This window comes from Ostrinia furnacalis, unplaced genomic scaffold (assembly GCF_004193835.3).
Source record: "Ostrinia furnacalis isolate ACB-3 unplaced genomic scaffold, ASM419383v2 OfSCF3837, whole genome shotgun sequence".
In the NCBI taxonomy this organism is placed as follows: Eukaryota; Metazoa; Arthropoda; class Insecta; order Lepidoptera; family Crambidae; genus Ostrinia; species Ostrinia furnacalis.
The window spans coordinates 91,220-110,011 of record NW_021134076.1 but is presented as its reverse complement, the minus strand read 5'-3'; the positions used below and the strand labels follow the sequence as shown (position 1 = coordinate 110,011).

At 37.4% G+C, this 18,792-nt stretch overlaps 1 protein-coding gene across 1 annotated transcript; it reads right to left on the bottom strand.

Annotated features, from left to right (window-relative positions):
- Positions 1 to 15,178: 15,178 nt before the first annotated feature.
- LOC114358299 (uncharacterized) lies at positions 15,179 to 18,274 on the bottom strand. The gene is made up of 4 exons (XM_028312232.1): positions 18,122 to 18,274; positions 17,123 to 17,304; positions 16,085 to 16,195; positions 15,179 to 15,320 (listed from the first exon to the last, which is right to left on the bottom strand). Exons 1-4 carry the CDS (start codon positions 18,272 to 18,274, stop codon positions 15,179 to 15,181), a joined length of 588 nt encoding a protein of 195 aa, XP_028168033.1.
- Between the last annotated feature and the right edge of the window lie 518 nt (positions 18,275 to 18,792).

The window sequence follows — 18,792 nt, the reverse complement described above, 5'->3', positions numbered from 1 at the left end:
CAATTGTCGTGTCTCTGTAAGTTTTGAAACGGTGTTTGAGAATGTCACTAAGTATCCCCAATTGGACTTGCATGATCTAGATTTGTTTGAATAAGGGTCAGGTAGACTGAACTAGTTTCCGAACTGGTTTATTTTTAACAAGCAATAAATTCTGAATTGATCTACTTGTATTCAATTTTGACACAAAATCCACAGCTCTTAAGGTAAAATATCACAATATTATTAGAAAAGCAATGATGCGATTTCATCATACTAGTACCTACGACAGTTGGAGTTGAAGAAGTTGAATTATGTTTAAAAGCTTATTATAATAACAAATTGTACCATTAGTAACAAAATCAGTTTTTATATTAAAATCTTAAACATACTGTGGAACATATTGTAGAACTAACCTGCACAAAATCTTCCAATAGTTAGTTCAGTAGACGTCACGTCACATAGACATTTTTGTAACAAAATAGTATACATCACAACTACCTAAAGGCTTGACAAGCCATCGTCTGTATACATATAAGTACTGTCGCTTCCATCTCAGAAACAACGCTCCGTAGAGCCGACGGTAATTGAAGCAGAAAGGCTGTAAAAGCTTTTTTCAATGATTTATTGGGTCAGACATTGATTCTGTTAAAAATAAAGAGACAAAGTACGCGTCAAAAGGTCGTGTTGCAAACGTCAGATGAGGGTAAAATTTGCTTTTACGAAGGTAAGTGTTTTCGAGCTTCGATTTTTGCATGGAGAATGCATGAAGAGTCGCGATAATGATGTTTGGTTTAACGTTTGAGTAGAAAAATGTTTGTGATTTGCATGTATGAAAAATACAAGTAAACTAATATTTTACAGAGTAAATCAAGTATTTGTTTCACTGTAATTTAGTTAATCGGCAAGGCGAGCTTATTCGATTCAATCTAAGTCACATGAGACTTGCCGACTTGAACACCCGGTATGTTTCTCAACCCGGCCGGGCCCGGTTGCATTCGTCGCCAACCCGGCCGGGCCCGGCCGGGCCCGGTAACCTTGCAGACCGGGACCCGGATTGCAATCCCTAATTTGGATAATAGATCCAAATTAGGGATTGCAATCCGGGTCCGGTTTCAGTTCAGTTAGGTCCAGGGTTTAGGTATTGCAGAATCCATAATTACCTAAAACTTTAGTCTCAACCCGATAATGTCGAGTATGAATAATTTTTTCGTTGATTTTATTGTAAATTCAAACTAATAAAATTCAGGTAAAACGCAGCGTCTACGTTTTCACAAAAATAGGAAACAAAACAGCAACAAAATAAGTCTTTTAAAGTAAGTAACTCACAAAATAGACTGCCAAAAAAGATACAAACCGCGATGATTTAATTTCGTCTCAAAAATCAGTTCATACATCAATCAAATGAAAAATTAACAAACTCTTGACCTAGCTTTGGGCAGACATGACAAACATTTCACATATTGGCGGTAGGGTGAGTGGGCCGGTGACAGATCGCGGCCGTTCCATTAGGCCACAGGCAGTGGAGAACAGCCACTACGGTTCAGCTGAAACGTTGGTTAATGTTTGAGGTTCACAGTAAAATAGAGGTTTTACTACGTAGTAAGACAATGTACTATTGGCTTCAAAATAGTAGTATGTACTGATATTAAAATACTTATATTAAACTTAATAAATTTAGGGCCCTGCCCATAAATGCAGTTTGGGTAATGAGTAGCATCGTAGCATTTCCACCCTGTTCTTCGCTTCTCATAAGAGGCTACTCAGAACCTCAGAGACAGCTTACCATCGTCTACATTTCTTAAAAATAGAGGCTCGATTCGGAAAGCATGACGAAGCATAATTTGAATAGCTTAATCTTTTTCAGCTACAATCCTGGCTATGAGTTCCTCACTGAAGAGCTAACCATGCGCGCCACCGCTACATTATTTACACAAAATTAAATATAACACTGGTCAACAAAAAATCAAAATTAAAATGGTGCCGAGATTCTGTTGATAGTTTATTATTAGGTGTGTATTAGTAATAATAAAAATATTTTTCTTTTTTTTTCCTACGTGTAGTTTTTGATCTACCCTCAGTTTTAAATTTTAGCTTTAATCGGTACTTTGGTTGCACAATTTGTAGTGTTATCGGTATATTTTTAAAAAGAAATTTATTTTATATCATGTCTGCATTGCCAAGAAGTTGCCTCAACGGTCCAAATGTAATTTGTTACATTTGTGATGTGTACACAGTTAAGAAGTTCAAAAATTTTGAGAAAAATTTAATAAAAAGTGCTTATTTTTCTTACTTTAAGTCGGAAATTGTGGTTGTATTCAAGCCGTGGATACCTTAAATTGTTTGTATAATCTGCTGTGAACACTGAGGCAATGTTTCAATGGTCAAAGAAGCCATATCATGAAGTTCAGAGTGGAAAAAGTGAGAAAAAAACAAAAAAAAATCCTGGTTTGAGCATAAAAAAAGATTAAAGCAGTAATTTTTGATGGCCCACAAATAAGAATATTAATAAAAGATACTGATTTCTTAAGTTTGATGGACGTTTGGAACGATTTACGTGGACTCCGTTCTTTGAAGTTACTAAAAATTTTCTCGGAAATCACAGGTCTAGTAACTACTATGAAATTGTGAGACATGCCTTAAAAACTCAGGATTTAATAATTTTCATCGAAGGGCACTACCTCCACAGTCATCTTGACCAATTCTCAGAGAATCTTGGGTCACTATAGCATGCTATAGCTAAGAACAGGGAGAGCGATGCTATCAAGACCTAAAAACCATTGGAAGAGAGGTACCAAGGCAGATGGGATCGGTATATGATGGCTGATTACTGGTGGAGGATGTAACGTGATAGTTCCATTACACCTCATTCACAAAAATCGTGGAAAAGAAAGTTTTCAAGCACTTTAAAATGTTATAAACGCTGATTTTGGTGAAATTTTGTATTTTTCTATACACGTCAAAATCTAGAAAACCACACGTAGGAAATCAACCATTTTGCTACTAAAGCAACCAGTATAAGGTCCTTAATCAAAAAATATATACAGTTCCTTGGCACCAAAACCACTGTTGACCAGTGTAATTTGTTCCCTTGCTGGCTGATTTATATCGTGCTGTGGCTAGGTGCATTAAAACTGGGACAAAAAGTGACTACCATTACCCAGCGGATAAAATCATGACTGTTTCGGCCACACGCTGGAGCCGTCCGAACTTTATTTGTCAAATGCTAAAGTTTTCCCACTTGCTGATTAAGTCCCTGATAACTTATTATGAGTCTTATCTGTCAGATAAACTAGGAAAGTTTGTATCACAGATCTTTATTTGTTAGTGAACATTTTGTGACCAAACGGACGCCAAAGGTTTTAAATCTAAAGCCTGAAACTGATCTTTTTTTTTATCCACAACGAGGAAGCTCTTGGCCTGTATCTCACCTGATAGTAAGTGATGATCAGGCTGAAGGTGGAAGCGAGCTTCACCCGGAATCCTCAACCACGGAGGAACTGGCTATCTTACCTCTAACTTCCGGAACACAACAATGCTAGTGATCATGAAAATCATGTTAGTGATCTGAAAACCTACACTTTAGCTTTCTTTCTTTCCTCTGATTTACCCTAACAATTCAACTTAAAATTCCGCACCTAACGAAATTTCTGGTGCATTTGCAAAAGTGCTAACATAATTTAGTACCGCATTCCCCCAACATTAGCAGGGTTTAACCCCCCACAGTCATCCCATCCTCAGTTTTAAAAGCTTCCAAGATTTATGGCGAGCATATATCAAGCCGTCGCCAGTTGTCTTAAGGCTCTATTTTCTTCGGAAATTCAAATTCACGATCTTTAGACCTAAAGTTTCTACGTAATGCCTATAGGATCAATAGAGAATTTGCAAGGTTTTTTATTTCTCACCTTTCAGTACCCTTGGCATTGAATCATTTAGTGCTTTTCTGTAACAAAAATATCAAAAAATACCGAACATATAGACATTAGAAACCTCGTGACGTGACACGTCACTTGATACGCTAGAAAAATACGCAGAGTAGGTACCTTATAAGTCATGTGACGTCACGATTAGCTGTAAAAGTTTCAATGCTTTATTTATTTGTTTCCAGTCCGATTCCAATACTCATTTTACAGAATTTTAAGTTTTAAATAAAGTGTTTATTTATTAACTTTTAAAATCAACGTTATTCCCTATTGTCTCGGATTTGGGAAGTTATTAATTGTGGATTAACCAGAGTATCAGCTGCTATTTATTTAGGTGTTACACAAACCCTTTTCATAAAATAATTAACTTTAGATGATTTACGACCGACTCCACAGGCTTTTGAGTACAAATTCGTGTAAAATTCAAAATTCAGTCTTAATGTCATGTGGTTAAGTTACTTTTTGTCAGTCGCCTGGTCTGGGGATCATAGAACAGAAGCCAGTGATAGCTGATTCAAGTCCCGCTATGAGCAAATTAATGTCATTTTGATTGGTACAAACAATCATTGAAGTTTAAAAAAAATATGTATGAAATAACATGAAATATTTTTAGTAATTATTTTACAATATTTGATCAACTCAAGTAAAAGGTAAAGTAAAACTCAAAAAACTAATTTTAACAAATATTCTTTGGTATTGCCTAAAAATTGTCCTTTTAATAGAAAGCAATTTTGTTTTTTGGACGTTACACCTTTATGAGCTAGCAGTTTTTGCACCAAGGGTTTTTTTCTCTATCTAGGTTTATTCATATCCAAAATAAAATGTAACAACGAGAATGGACATTCATGCATCCTGTCACAAACGTGGGGGTCTATGACGTCATCGTAACCTTCTTTCATGACGTCTTCGAACTCTTTCTCGAAGGCTGGAATCCTGAAAACATATATTATTTCTTTACTAACAAATCACAATAAAAACAAAAGAATTAAGGGGGCCATCAGGTGGGATATTAAATTGCATCATTTTTGTAGTTTAATGAAAACACGCGAAAACCGGTCACTGTGGAATCTTTGAGCTCGGCCTTAGTTCAATTGTTTGATACCCCACAGACTTCAGTCGGCCGATAGTTGGGTCAACTTCCAAAGAATCGGACGATACTAAATCAGTTTAGTGTGCGCACTTCCATACATGTTTATACTGAGGGCTTAGTGTGAGTTCACATCAAACCGCCTCTGTAGTCTAGTAGTAAGACCACCTGCTTCAGACGGAGAGGTCCCGGGTTCGATTCCCAGTGGGAGCAGATTTTTCTGTTCGGTTTGGTTGGTGGTAGGGCTTGTTCTAAGTCCGCCTGGCTAGCTACCACCATATTACCTAAGTCTGTCGCCATAACAACAATGTTAACAGCATTGTTGTGTTCCGGCAGTTAGAGGTAAAAAGTCAAAGTCAAAGTCAAAATTTCTTTATTTGTTTAGACTAATAAATAGTTCTTACAAATCGTCATATGCTCTTAAGGAGCCTCTACATGTCTCATAATCTTTTTACCCTACCAGCGCTTCGAGACCAACATTTGGCAAGTGCTGAGAAGAAGCGCCGCAACAAACTCAGTCACCACTGTCTGCCGGTTAATATAAATAAATAGAAATAGTAGTAGTAGGTACATTCGATTCAGGAGCAGTTCACTGAATTTACCATGCATTCTTGTATGGTGTATCATAAGAATGGGTATACAAGATTGCGTGGTATATTAAACAAGGTAGTGACGTGCTAATATCTAGACTTACATATTAAGGTACTAGTAGAAATGACTCGCATACATAAATTTGAATAACTTGGATTGACCAGTCCCCGAAAGCAGCGCCTGTTCACAGACATGACGAGTGAACCAGCCATCGCTTCACTCGACCATATTAGAGGGAATGTAACGACCCGCCTCACTAAGATAGCCAGTTCCTCCGTGGTTGAGGATTCCGGGTGAAGCTCGCTTCCACCTTCGGCCTGATCGTCACTTACCATCAGGTGAGATACAGGCCAAGAGCTTCCTCGTTGTGGATAAAAAAAAACGTCGTCAATAGTGAACGCGTAAAAAGTGACATTATAATTATGTATGACGGATTGTACAGCGCCCCTAGCGGAAACTTTCAAGAACACTTTTTCATGTATTTTTTAACGCGCTCACTAGTGAGGACGTTTGATCAACAGCCCGACCCAACTATCGGCTAACTAAAAGTCGGTGGTCTGCGCCTAGGTTTAAGTTGAAAACAATCACGTCACAAGCTGTAGGCAAAAGTTAAATAATAATATAAAAATTGCTTAATAAAAACTTACGTGAATATAGCTCTGAGTATGTCGTGTACCAGCGACTTCCCTTTCGGCGCTAGATGCACCTTGGCTTCACAGATGCTCCTCAGGATGCAAGCTCGGCCATTCAGATTGTGACTGAAATCGAGCATTTTAATTTATTCGGTGTGGTAATTAAGTATGGTAATTAAAGTACGGCCAACTAGCAGCGATACAAAAAAGGTCGATACGACTGTCGAGTTGACAATATAGTCTGTCTCGTCCCATCTTGTGTATTTATCGTAATGTCTCGTTCTCCCGCCAAAATATGTCAAAGTCAGACTGGTTCACCCATGACATTAGGTTTGTTTACATTTGGTATCGCTTCTCGTTGGCCGTACTTTAGAAGTGACTGAAGACTGGGTTGAACAGAAAACACTAAGCACCCAAACTCAGAAAATGTAATTTGAAGGCTTCTACGAGTATCTCCTCAAACTTTCAGATTCGAGGACTTTGAGGATTTGTCCCTACAAGACCTTATAGGGTTTGATAACGTACAAACAAATAATTAACATGTTTATACCAGGAACACTATTCTCAAGTTATTTCAAGCTGAAGAAGTACCATATTCAGAACTTTAATAAACTACATGTTGTAACGTCTTATTAACTACTAGCTTTCCGCCCACGTCACAGAAAGGCTATATTGCGCGCGTCCCTGTTTCAAAAACCGAGATAAAAACTATCCTATGTCCTTTCCCGGGACTTAAACTTCTCTATGCCAAATTTCATCAAAATCGGTTCAGTGGTTTAGGCGTGAAAGCAAGACAGACAGACAGACAGAGTTACTTTCGCATTTATAATACATATTAGTATAGAATACAGATAGTACAGTAAATGACTGGACTAAGGCTGGGTTGCACCATCTTACTTTAACTTTGACAAACGTCAAAAATCTGTCAAACTCCATACAAAAAGCACCAGTTATCGTTATAGCTACGGTCAAAGTAAGGTGGTGTAACTCTGCCTTAGTAGGTACGGTAAAAAATAACAAAAAGAACTCACAATCCCACAGCCTCTTCTATTCGTTCCCACATATTCCTCTTTTGTTTATGATGCAGCTTTCTCCTGGAGTGTTCCAGGGTGAACTTGGAGTCGGGAAGAGGGAATATCACGTCCAAATCCATAGTCACGTACCAGCCTGATGGCACGTGCGTTTGGAAGGTTTTGGCTAAATCTATTGTTATCTAAAAATGTTTTAAATATTTTTTAGATCATCATCATTTCAGCCACAGGTCGTCCACTGCCGTACATAGGCCTCCCCCAATGACTTCCACATCGCACGGTTGTAGCGGCCAGCATCCAGCGCCTTACTGCTACCTTTATCAGGTCGTCAGTCCACCTTGTGGGTGGACGTCTCACACTGCGTTTTCCGGTATTTAGATATTTGTCAAATACTTCTAGATACGTCACTGTATATTCCTCCATGTAACGTTTTAGCCGCTTTTGAATTTGCGCTGCATTTCTATTTTGTCCCCTTTATAAAATCCCTTATTTTCCGCTGACATGCGGGTACGGGTAGTACCCAAAGTTATGTACGTACATATATCATACGTTTCGGCGCGCTTTTAGCAGCTGACCGATTAGCCTTAAATTCTTCTAAAGTATTAATATTTAAAAATTTAAGAGCTACTTCTACAAAACAACTAACATCCTGATGATCATCATTTTACGTCACATCACCTTGACACATGGTAAGTACTCATACTTCCTTACTCATCTCACACATACCATATTTTTATTTATATATTTTACTTTCAAAATATAATTTTGTAACACATTTCACGATATTATTAAATGAAAAAATCGGACTTACCGCAGCAGCACTGTCATCTGGGAAAGTCAAATATCTCCTTTTCCGCACAGAACTGATCGGCGCCTTCACATTCGGGCAATATCCACTATTATCCACCCCTCGCACATTAAACATTAAATATCCCAGAATCACGAGCAGCCTCACTGAAAACATGTTCAAATATATTATATCACATTACGGTATTTAAAGTATTTATATGATAATTGTTGAGAAACGTCAGAATGGTGTGCGTCAGTATTAGTGTGGATCAACGTGGTTCTTGATCGATATTTCTATATTTATAAAGTCGATGGCCTGAATGATCTATAACGTTCGAGTACAGTCAAATACTGAATTCAGAGAAATAATATAATGATTAAGTACGATTTCATATTACTTCTGGGGTCCTACACCCATCTATACTTATAATAAATCTGTAGAGAGTCAATTCTGTACATGAAATATATTTTCAAAATAACTATCAGGGGGTGATTAATGATCGATACTGTCTGTCCGACTGTATGTTCCTTATAGAAACAAAAACTACTCGATGGATTTTAACGAAACTTTGTACAATTATTCTTCATTCTCCTGGGCAGGTTATAGTATACTTAGGAATTCCCACGGGAACAGGAATTAGCTGGAAAATCCTTATGTATGAAAAATCTAAACCGCTTAAGTTAGACGCTTGAAATTTGGCATGTAGGTACCTTAGTAAACTTAAAGCTTAGTTACAACAAGGAATTCCCGAAATTCCCACGGGAACGGGAATTAGCGGTAAAATCCTTTTGTATGAAAAATCTAAACCGCGTAAGATAGATGAAGGGGGTAAAACGGGATCCACGCGTACGAAGTCGCGGGCGGCCGCTATTCAAGAATAAGAATAATGTAGCTTTATAATGATAAAAGGATTTTTAAAAGCGGTTCTGTACTCGTAGTTCCGGAGATTACTTTTGTCAAAGAAACTTACAAACTTTACCTCTTTATAAGATTGTTCGAGATAATCATTGCTCTGGACTAACAATTCGTACTATCCCATTAAAGTATTCCCAAAGAATTTCTAATTAAAACATTGTGAAACATATTATAAGATCCAATGTGAAAAATAGTTCGAATCCACATTCTGCGATTCAGTCTGAATCGTATAAAAACAGAGGCGTACAGAGGCATAGCTGCGTATAATGTTGTATCCACTTTATGATTTCGAAAACCACGGTGAATGTACATGTAAATTTTATACTTTACATTTTACTGTGGTTTTGAAAACCACGTTTACTGACACAGGATGTTTGCCCATGATATACAATAGAAATTGTTATAAAAGATGCGTGTTAACTGAACAATTTGAACCTAAGCGGCCTTTCTTCAAATAAACTGATATTTATTAAAATTTTAGTACTGACAGATATTTGTTCAGTTCTATTATATCTATCTATCTATACTTAGTGTATTCAATACGCGTTTTAAAACAAAACTATTGCCAATATTTAGTTGAACTTGAGCATAGTTACCATGGGACCTATTACAAAAAAGTTAAATGTGCGATGAACACTGGATTAAAATGACATTTCCAAAAACTATAAATCAATGCGTGTTTACCTTTTTTGTAATAAGGGCAATTCAGGGTATGTGTTTAAAAACCTATTTTAATTTCAACATTCTAAATCCGCGGAATACTGCTGGTAGGTACTTTTACGATAGCAAACAAAGTAAAATTATATCAGAATGAAAACCATCAGTGACCGGTCTCATATCTTGGCAACAAAACCACTACTATTATAATAGACTAACAGAGGTTTTTCACCTTCCCGTGATAAATTAGCAGAACGATTGTTTATTCTACTTTGCAGAAATCATCAATCATACAAGGTCAGTTGCAAAGAGAAAAGAACGTAGCATATTTTGACAACACCACACTACTTCTCTTCTACCTAATGCAGGATCAGCACTAAAGCTGCATTTCAACGCACAGAAGAAGTAGTAGATCCTATCGTTTCTATTTTTATTGACTAAAGTAAACATCATCTAGGCTAACACACCACGTTTGATAGATTATCATTAGTTAGCTTTATAACACTCGCATACGAGAGCCGCTAAAAATAGCATATAGAAATTGTGATAATTTGTATGCGAGAATGACGTAGCTGAATCCTGAAATCATCTAAATAGCTTTAGGCGGCCTTTTTACGTCTCAAGTTACCTACATTCGTAGAGTCAACTTCTATATCTGGTATAGTTCTTGCAACTCACGAAGGCGAGTGAGCCTTACTTGTGTGTGTACGTGTACATGGGCATAACGATAGTGTAATGTCTGTCAAAACGTGTGAAAAACTAACAGTAGCGAGCTACCACACATGTAAAGCCCACTCGCCTTCGTGAATTGCAACAACTATAGTTGCACTCGCACACTCACTGCGGGCGCCCGTCACACAATCGCGACAGCAATATAATTACGCGCGAGCGATAAGAATGGGTAGCTTGGGGTCATTGGACGAAAAAATCCTCGTGTTCAGAGACCGGGCTTTATAATAAACTAGCTTTCCGCCCGCGGCTTCGCCCGCGTGGAATTTTGTCTGTCACAGAAAAACTTTATCGCGCGCGTCCCTGTTTCAAAAACCGGGATAAAAACTATCCTATGTTCTTTCCCGGGACTCAAACTATCTTTATGCCAAATTTCATCAAAATCGGTTGCGAGGTTTAAGCGGGAAAGCGTGACAGACAGACAGACAGACAGACAGACAGACAGACAGACAGACAGACAGACAGACAGACAGACAGACAGAGTTACTTTCGCATTTATAATATTAAAGTTGGGATTTTTGTACCTACAATCTGATCGATCAACTGCGCACCTCGCTGAATGAGACTCTCCCTCGCACTCACCCGCACACCTTCCTGCGCTCGCCTCGTNTCCCTTCTATTCCGCCTCTGAGTCATCGCCTTCTGGTGCTTCAGTCGATACTTCTGGTGGTAGTATGCCAGGGTCTCGGTGGCGTTGGGCAGCTCGTATGCTATGCCCCAATTCAGGCCGAAGGTGAAGGTGCCAGCAGCTGTTGTTGGAGACGGCTGGCCGATCAGACCTACGGTTACGCAGCCGGCGCACTGGAATGGGAAGAAAAGAGATGTTTGAAATGTTTGATGAAAATGAATTTTCAATGAAAATTTTCTTTTGCTGACAAGTTTTCATAGACTTGAAAAGCCAGCTTAAGAAACTGATAAAGAAACCATATTATTCTACATTCATTAATTACTCTAGAAAAACTTATAATTCGAAAAAAATCTAAGTTCGAAAATATTGAATCGACAGTACTTATTTGTAAAACGAATTTAAATTCACACAAATAATGCTAGTAGACAAATAATAACTTAAATATCACTTATACTCACCGAAAAACTCGATCCTTCAGGAAACGTCACATACCTCCTTCTTCTCGACAAAACTTTTGATTTCTTCGAACCGTATTCTTCATAATCAAAACAAAACACTGTGGCGCATACTAACAAACAAATGAAAAGCGAATATTTCCCCATATTTTTTATTTTTAACATTTACCGAGTGACAACTGGCCAGTATACTAAATGAAAGTAAGTAACGTTCTTACGTTACCAATCCCTGAGTAACGGTAATACCAATTGTCGTGTCTCTGTAAGTTTTGAAACGGTGTTTGAGAATGTCACTAAGTACCCCCAATTGGACTTGCATGATCTAGATTTGTTTGAATAAGGGTCAGGTAGACTGAACTAGTTTCCGAACTGGTTTATTTTTAATAAGCAATAAATTCTGAATTGATCTACTTGTATTCAATTTTGACACAAAATCCACAGCTCTTAAGGTAAAATATCACAATATTATTAGAAAAACAATGATGCGATTTCATCATACTAGTACCTACGACAGTTGGAGTTGAAGAAGTTGAATTATGTTTAAAAGCCTAATTATAATAACAAATTGCTCCATTAGTAACAAAATCAGTTTTTGTATAAAACCTTAACCATACTGTCGAACATATTGTAAAACTAACCTGCACAAAATCTTCCAATAGTTAGTTCAGTAGACGTCACGTCACATAGACATTTTTGTAAAAAAATAGTATACATCACAACTACCTAAAGGCTTGTCAAGCCATCGTCTGTATACATATAGGTGTCGCTTCCATCTCAGGAACAACGCTCCGTAGAGCCGACGGTAATTGAAGCAGAAAGGCTGTAAAAGCTTTTTTCAATGATTTATTGGGTCAGACATTGATTCTGTTAAAAATAAAGAGACAAAGTACGCGTCAAAAGGTCGTGTTGCAAACGTCAGATGAGGGTGAATTTGCTTTTACGAAGGTAAGTGTTTTCGAGCTTCGATTTTTGCATGGAGATTGTATGAAGAGTCGCGATAATGATGTTTGGTTTAACGTTCGAGTTTAAACCTGTTTATGATTTGCATGTATGAAAAATATAAGTAAACTAATATTTTACATAAAAATAAAATTTCAATATTTGGATCTATTAGGTAATGCAGAATCCATAATAACCTAAAACTTTACTCTCAACCCGATATCGAGTTTCAATCATTGTTCCATTGATTTTATTGTAACTTCAAAGTAATAAAATTGAGGTACAACTCAACGTCTACGTTTTCACAGAAATGAGAAAGAAAACAACAGCAAAATAAGTCTTTTAAAATATCAGTAACTCACAAAATAGACTGCCAAAAAAGATACAATCCGCGATGAATTAATTTCGTCTCAAAAATCAGTTCATACATCAATCAAATGAAAAATTAACAAACTCTTGACCTAGCTTTGGGCAGACATGACAAACATTTCACATATTGGCGGTAGGGTGAATGGGCCGGTGACAGATCGCGGCCGTTCCATTAGGCCACAGGTGGAGTACAACAGCCACTTCTGTTCAGCCGAAACGTTGGTAAATTGAGGTTCACAGTAAAATAGAGGTTTTACTACGTAGTTAGACAATGTACTATTGGCTTCAAAATAGTAGGTACTGATACTATAATACTTACAATAAACTAAGGCTGGGTTGCACCATCTTACTTTAGCTTTAACAAACGTCAAAAATATGTCAAACTCCGTACAAAAAGCACTGGTTACCGTTATAGTCACGGTTAAAATAAGGTGGTGCAACTCAGCGTTAATAAATTTAGGGACCTGCCCATAAAAGCAGTTTGGGTAATGAGTAGCATATCCACTCTGTTCTTCGCTTCTCATAAGAGGATACTCAGAACCTCAAAGACAGTTTACCCTCATCTATTTAAAAAAAATAGAGGTTCGATTAATCTTTTGCAACTACAATCCTGGCTATGAGTTCCTCACTAAAGAGCTAACCATGCGCGCCACCGCTACATTTTTTACACAAAATTAAATATGATTTGTTCCTTTGCTGGCTGATTTATGTCGAGCTGTGGCTAGGTGCATTAAAACTGGGACAAAAAGTGACTACCATTACCCAGAGGATAAAATCATGACTGTTTCGGCCGCACGCTAGAGCCGTCCGAACTTTATTTGTCAAATGCTAAAGTTTTCCCACTTGCTGATTAAGTCCCTGATAACTTATTATGAGTCTTATCTGTCAGATAAACTAGAAAAGTTTGTATCATATTTTATTTAATTATTTTATTTAAAACTTATATGCACATAGAACGGTGTACATAAGGCGGACTTAATGCCTTTCGGCATTTTCCTCCAGTCATCATAGATCTTTATTTGTTAGTGTCGTTTTAAGACAAGTATAATTCTCGAAAATTTTGTGCCCAAACGGACGCCAAAGGTTTTAAATCTAAAGCCTGAAACTGATAATTTTTTTTTAACCCACAACGAGGAAGCTCTTGGCATGTATCTCACCTGATGGTAAGTGATGATCAGGCCGAAGGTGGAAGCGAGCTTCATCCGGAATCCTCAACCACGGAGGAACTGGCTATCTTACCTCTAACTTCCGGAACACAACAATGCTAGTGATCGTGAAAATCATGTTAGTGATCTGAAAACCTACATTTTAGCTTTCTTTCTTTCCTCTGACTTACCCTAACAATTCAACCTAAAATTCCGCACCTAACGAAATTTCTGGTGCATTTGCAAAAGTGCTAACATAATTTAGTACCGCATTCCCCCAACATTAGCAGGGTTTAACCCCCCACAGTCATCCCATCCTCAGTTTTAAAAGCTCCCGAGATTTATGGCGGGCATATATCAAGCCGTCGCCAGTTGTCTTAAGGCTCTATTTTCTTCGGAAATTCAAATTCACGATCTCTAGACCTAAAGTTTCTACGTAATGCCTATAGGATCAATAGAGAATTTTCAAGTTTTTTTATTTCTCACCTTTCAGTAACCTTGGCATTGAATCATTTAGTGCTTTTCTGTAACAAAAATATCAAAAAATACCGAACATATAGACATTAGAAACCTCGTGACGTCACACGTCACTTAATACGCTAGAAAAATACGCAGAGTACCTTATAAGTCATGTGACGTCACGATTAGCTGTAAAAGTTTCAATGCTTTATTTCTTTGTTTCCCGTCCGATTCCAATACTCATTTTACAGGGTTTTAAGTATTTAAATAAAGTGTTTATTTATTAACTTTTAAAATCAATGTATTATTTATTCCCTATTGTCTCGGATTTGGGAAGTTATTAATTGTGGATTAACCAGAGTATCAGCTGCTATTTATTTAGGTGTTACACAAACCCTTTTCATAAAATAATTAACTTTAGATGATTTACGACCGACTCCACAGGCTTTTGAGTACAAATTCGTGTAAAATTCAAAATTCAGTCTTAATTTCATGTGGTTAAGTTACTTTTTGTCAGTCGCCTGGTCTGGGGATCATAGGACAGAAGCCAGTGATAGCTGATTCAAGTCCCGCTATAGGCAAATGTCATTTTGATTGGTACAAACAATCATTAAAGTTTAAAAATTATGTATGAAATAACATGAAATAGGTATTTTAGTAAATACCTAAACACGTTTAGATTACAATTTTTGATCAGCTCACGTGAAAGGTGAATCTGTGTTACTCACGATGTAAAAAAAAAACTAATTTTAACAAGTTATCTTTGGGAATGCCCAAAAACTATCCTTTTAAGACATACATTTTGGTTTTTAGACTTTGTAAAGGCACCTCACGCTTTCAGTTTTTCCTTCTCTATCTAGGTTTATTCATATCCAAAATAAAATGTAACAACGAGAATGGACATTCATGCATCCTGTCACAAACGTGGGGGTCTATGACGTCATCGTAACCTTCTTTCATAACGTCTTCGAACTCTTTCTCGAAGGCTGGAATCCTGAAAAAATATAATTTTAAAAAATATTACTTCACTAACGCATTATAATAAAAACAAAAACATAACAAAACATCAGGTGGAGTTTACAAATTGCAATACTAATCATTTTTGTAGTTGAATCTTTGAGGTCGGCCTTAGTTCATTTGTTTGATACCTACCCCACAGACTTAAGTCGGCCGATAGTTGGGTCAACTTCCAAAGAATCGGCCGTGTGCGCATTTCCATACATGTTCATACTGATCAACAGCCCGACCCAACTATGGGCCAACTAAAAGTCTGTGGTCTTCGGGGAGGCTTTAGATTGAAACAATCACGTGACAAGCTGTAGGCAAAAGTTAAAAGTTCCATGGAGGGTAGTTGAACGGGAAGCATGGTCGATCTGTTTTAATGGTTTCAATTTATTATTTAATGGACTTTAGTTTACTTTGGTGTTATTTTGTGTTCTAAAGTACAGTGATGTGATAAATTATAAAAAAAAAACATTGAAACACTTCGAATTTGAGCGCGCATCGAGTGTCGAGTGGGTTGTCGTATGAACAACCCGCTTTGGACCCGGTGGAGTTTTGAAACCTGCTTACGGGCATACCTACTTAACTCCACGGAATCCATGAAAAATCAATAGAACTGAAACAATCACGTTCTATTGATAATTTAAGTCAATTTTTCACTCGAAATTGGCAGAAATAAACCTCCCAGAGAGGTTTGGTTGCCAATAAATAAATTAAAAAAAAGTTAAATAAAAAAATTGCTTAATAAGAACTTACGTGAATATAGCTCTAAGTATGTCGTGTACCAGAGACTTTCCTTTCGGCGCTAGATGCACCTTGGCTTCACAGATGCTCCTCAGGATGCAAGCTCGGCCATTCAGATTGTGACTGAAATCGAGTATTTTCATTTATTTGGTATGATAATTAAGTATGGTAATTAAAGTACGGCCAACTAGCAGCGATACAAAAAAGGTCGATACGACTGTTGAGTTGACAATATAGTCTGTCTCTTCCCATCTTGTGTATTTGTCGTAATGTCTACTTCTCCCGCCAAAATATGTCAAAGTCAGACGGGTTCACCTATGACGTTGGGTTTGTTTACATTTGGTATCGCTTCTCGTTGGCCGTACTTTAGTAGTGACTCCTGAAGGAGTACTGGGTTGAAAAGAAAACACTAATCCCCCAAACTCAGAAAATGAAATTTGAAGGGTTCTATCTCCTCAATCTTTCAGATTCGAGAACTTTGAGGATTTGTCCCTACAGGACCTTATAGGGTTTGATGACGTACAAACAAACAATTAAATGTTTATACCAGTAACACTATTCTCAAGTTATTTCAAGCTGAAGAAGTACCATATTCAGAACTTTAATAAACTACATGTTGTAACGTCTTATTAACTACTAGCTTTTCACCCACGGCTTCGCCCGCGTGGAATTTTGCCTGTCACAGAAAGGCTATATCGCGCGCGTCCCTATTTCACCGTGATAAAAACTATCCTATTTCCTTTCCCGGGACTCTATCTCTATGAAAAATTTCATCAAAATCGGTTCAGTGGTTTAGGCGTGAAAGCAAGACAGACAGACAGACAGAGTTACTTTCGCATTTATAATATTAGTATAGAATATAGATAGTACAGTAAATGACTGGACTAAGACTGGGTTGCCTTGCACCATCTTACTTTAACTTTGACAAACGTCAAAAATTTGTCAAACTCCATACAAAAAGCACCGGTTATCATTGTAGCCTCGGTCAAAGTAAGGTGGTGCAACTCTGCCTTAGTAGGTGTGGTAAAAAATAACAAAAAGATAACTCACAATCCTACAGCCTCTTCTATTCGTTCCCACATATCCCTTTTCTGTTTATGATGCAGCTTTCTCCTGGAGTGTTCCAGGGTGAACTTGGAGTCGGGAAGAGGGAATATCACATCTAAATCCATGGTCACGTACCAGCCTGATGGCACGTGCGTTTGGAAGGTTTTGGCCAAATCTATTGTTATCTAAAAATGTTAATTAATATTTAGATCATCATCATCATCATCATTTCATCCACAGGACGTCCACTGCCGAACGTAGGCCTCCCCCAATGACTTCCACATCGCACGGTTGGTAGCGACCTGCATCCAGCGCCTTAGGCCCAGAACAGACAGTGAAACGCAACTGCAACTGCTAGTTACTTTTGAATTGCATCTTAGTTTCTGCCATAGCGTCCGTTGAGAGACCACACATGACGCGACCAGTTTGAAACTTTCAGTTTCATTCATCAGAATGATCAGAAAGTTGCAGTTTGGTTGCAGTTGCGTTTCACCGTCTATTCTGGGCCTTACTGCTCTTAAATCAGGTCGTCAGTCCACCTTGTGGGTGGAGGTCTTACACTGCGTTTTCCGGTAGGTATTTAGATATTTTTCAAATACTTCTAGACACGTTACTGTATATTCCTCCATCTAACTTTTTAACCGCTTTTGAATTTGCGCAGCATTTCTATTTTGTCCCCTTTATAAAATCCCTTATTTTCCGCTGACATGCTATTGAGTACGGGTAGTACCCAATGTTATGTATGTAACTCATACGTTTCGGCGCGCTTTTAGCAGCTGACCGATTAGCCTTAAATTCTTCTAAAGTCAATATTTAAAAATGTAAGAGCTACTTCTACAAAACAAGTAACGCCCTGATCATCATCATTTTACGTCACATCACCTTGACACGTGGTAAGTACTCATACTTCCTTACTCATCTCACACATACCATATTTTACTTTCAAAATCTAACTTTGTAACACATTTCACAATATTTTAATTATAAAAGATTCAGACTTACCGCAGCAGCACTGTCATCTGGGAAAGTCAAATATCTCCTTTTCCGCACAGAACTGATTGGCGCCTTCACATTCGGACAATGTCCACTATTATCCACCCCTCGCACATTAAACACTAAATATCCCAGAATGACGAGCAGCCTCACTGAAAACATGTTCAAATATATTATATCACATTACGGTATTTAAAGTATTTATATGATAATTGTTGAGAAACGTCAGAATGGTGTGCGTCAGTATTAGTGTGGATCAACGGGGTTTTTGATCGATTCTATAGTTGAAAAGTCGATGGCCTGAATGATCTATAAACGTTCGAGCACAGTCAAATACTGAAATCAGAGAAATAATATTATGATTATAAAGTACGATTTCATATTACTTCTGGGGTCCTACACCCATCAAGAATAAGAATAATGTAGCTTTATAATGATAAAAGGATTTTTAAAAGCGGTTCTGTACTCGTAGTTCCGGAGATTACTTTTGTCAAAGAAACTTACAAACTTTACCTCTTTATAAGATTGTTCGAGATAATCATTGCTCTGGACTAACAATTCGTACTATCCCATTAAAGTATTCCCAAAGAATTTATAATTAAAACAATGTGAAACATTTTATATCCTATGTGAAAAATAGTTCGAATCCACATTCTGCGATTCAATCTGAATCGTATAAA

Coding starts and splice junctions, on each gene's coding strand:
- LOC114358299 (XM_028312232.1), bottom strand. CDS start 18,274: ATGTTTTCAGTGAGGCTGCTCGTCATTCTGGGATATTTAGTGTTTAAT. Junction 17,305..18,121: donor CAGATGACAGTGCTGCTGCG/GTAAGTCTGAAT, acceptor TAACATTTTTAG/ATAACAATAGATTTGGCCAA. Junction 16,196..17,122: donor ATAGAAGAGGCTGTAGGATT/GTGAGTTATCTT, acceptor ACTCGATTTCAG/TCACAATCTGAATGGCCGAG.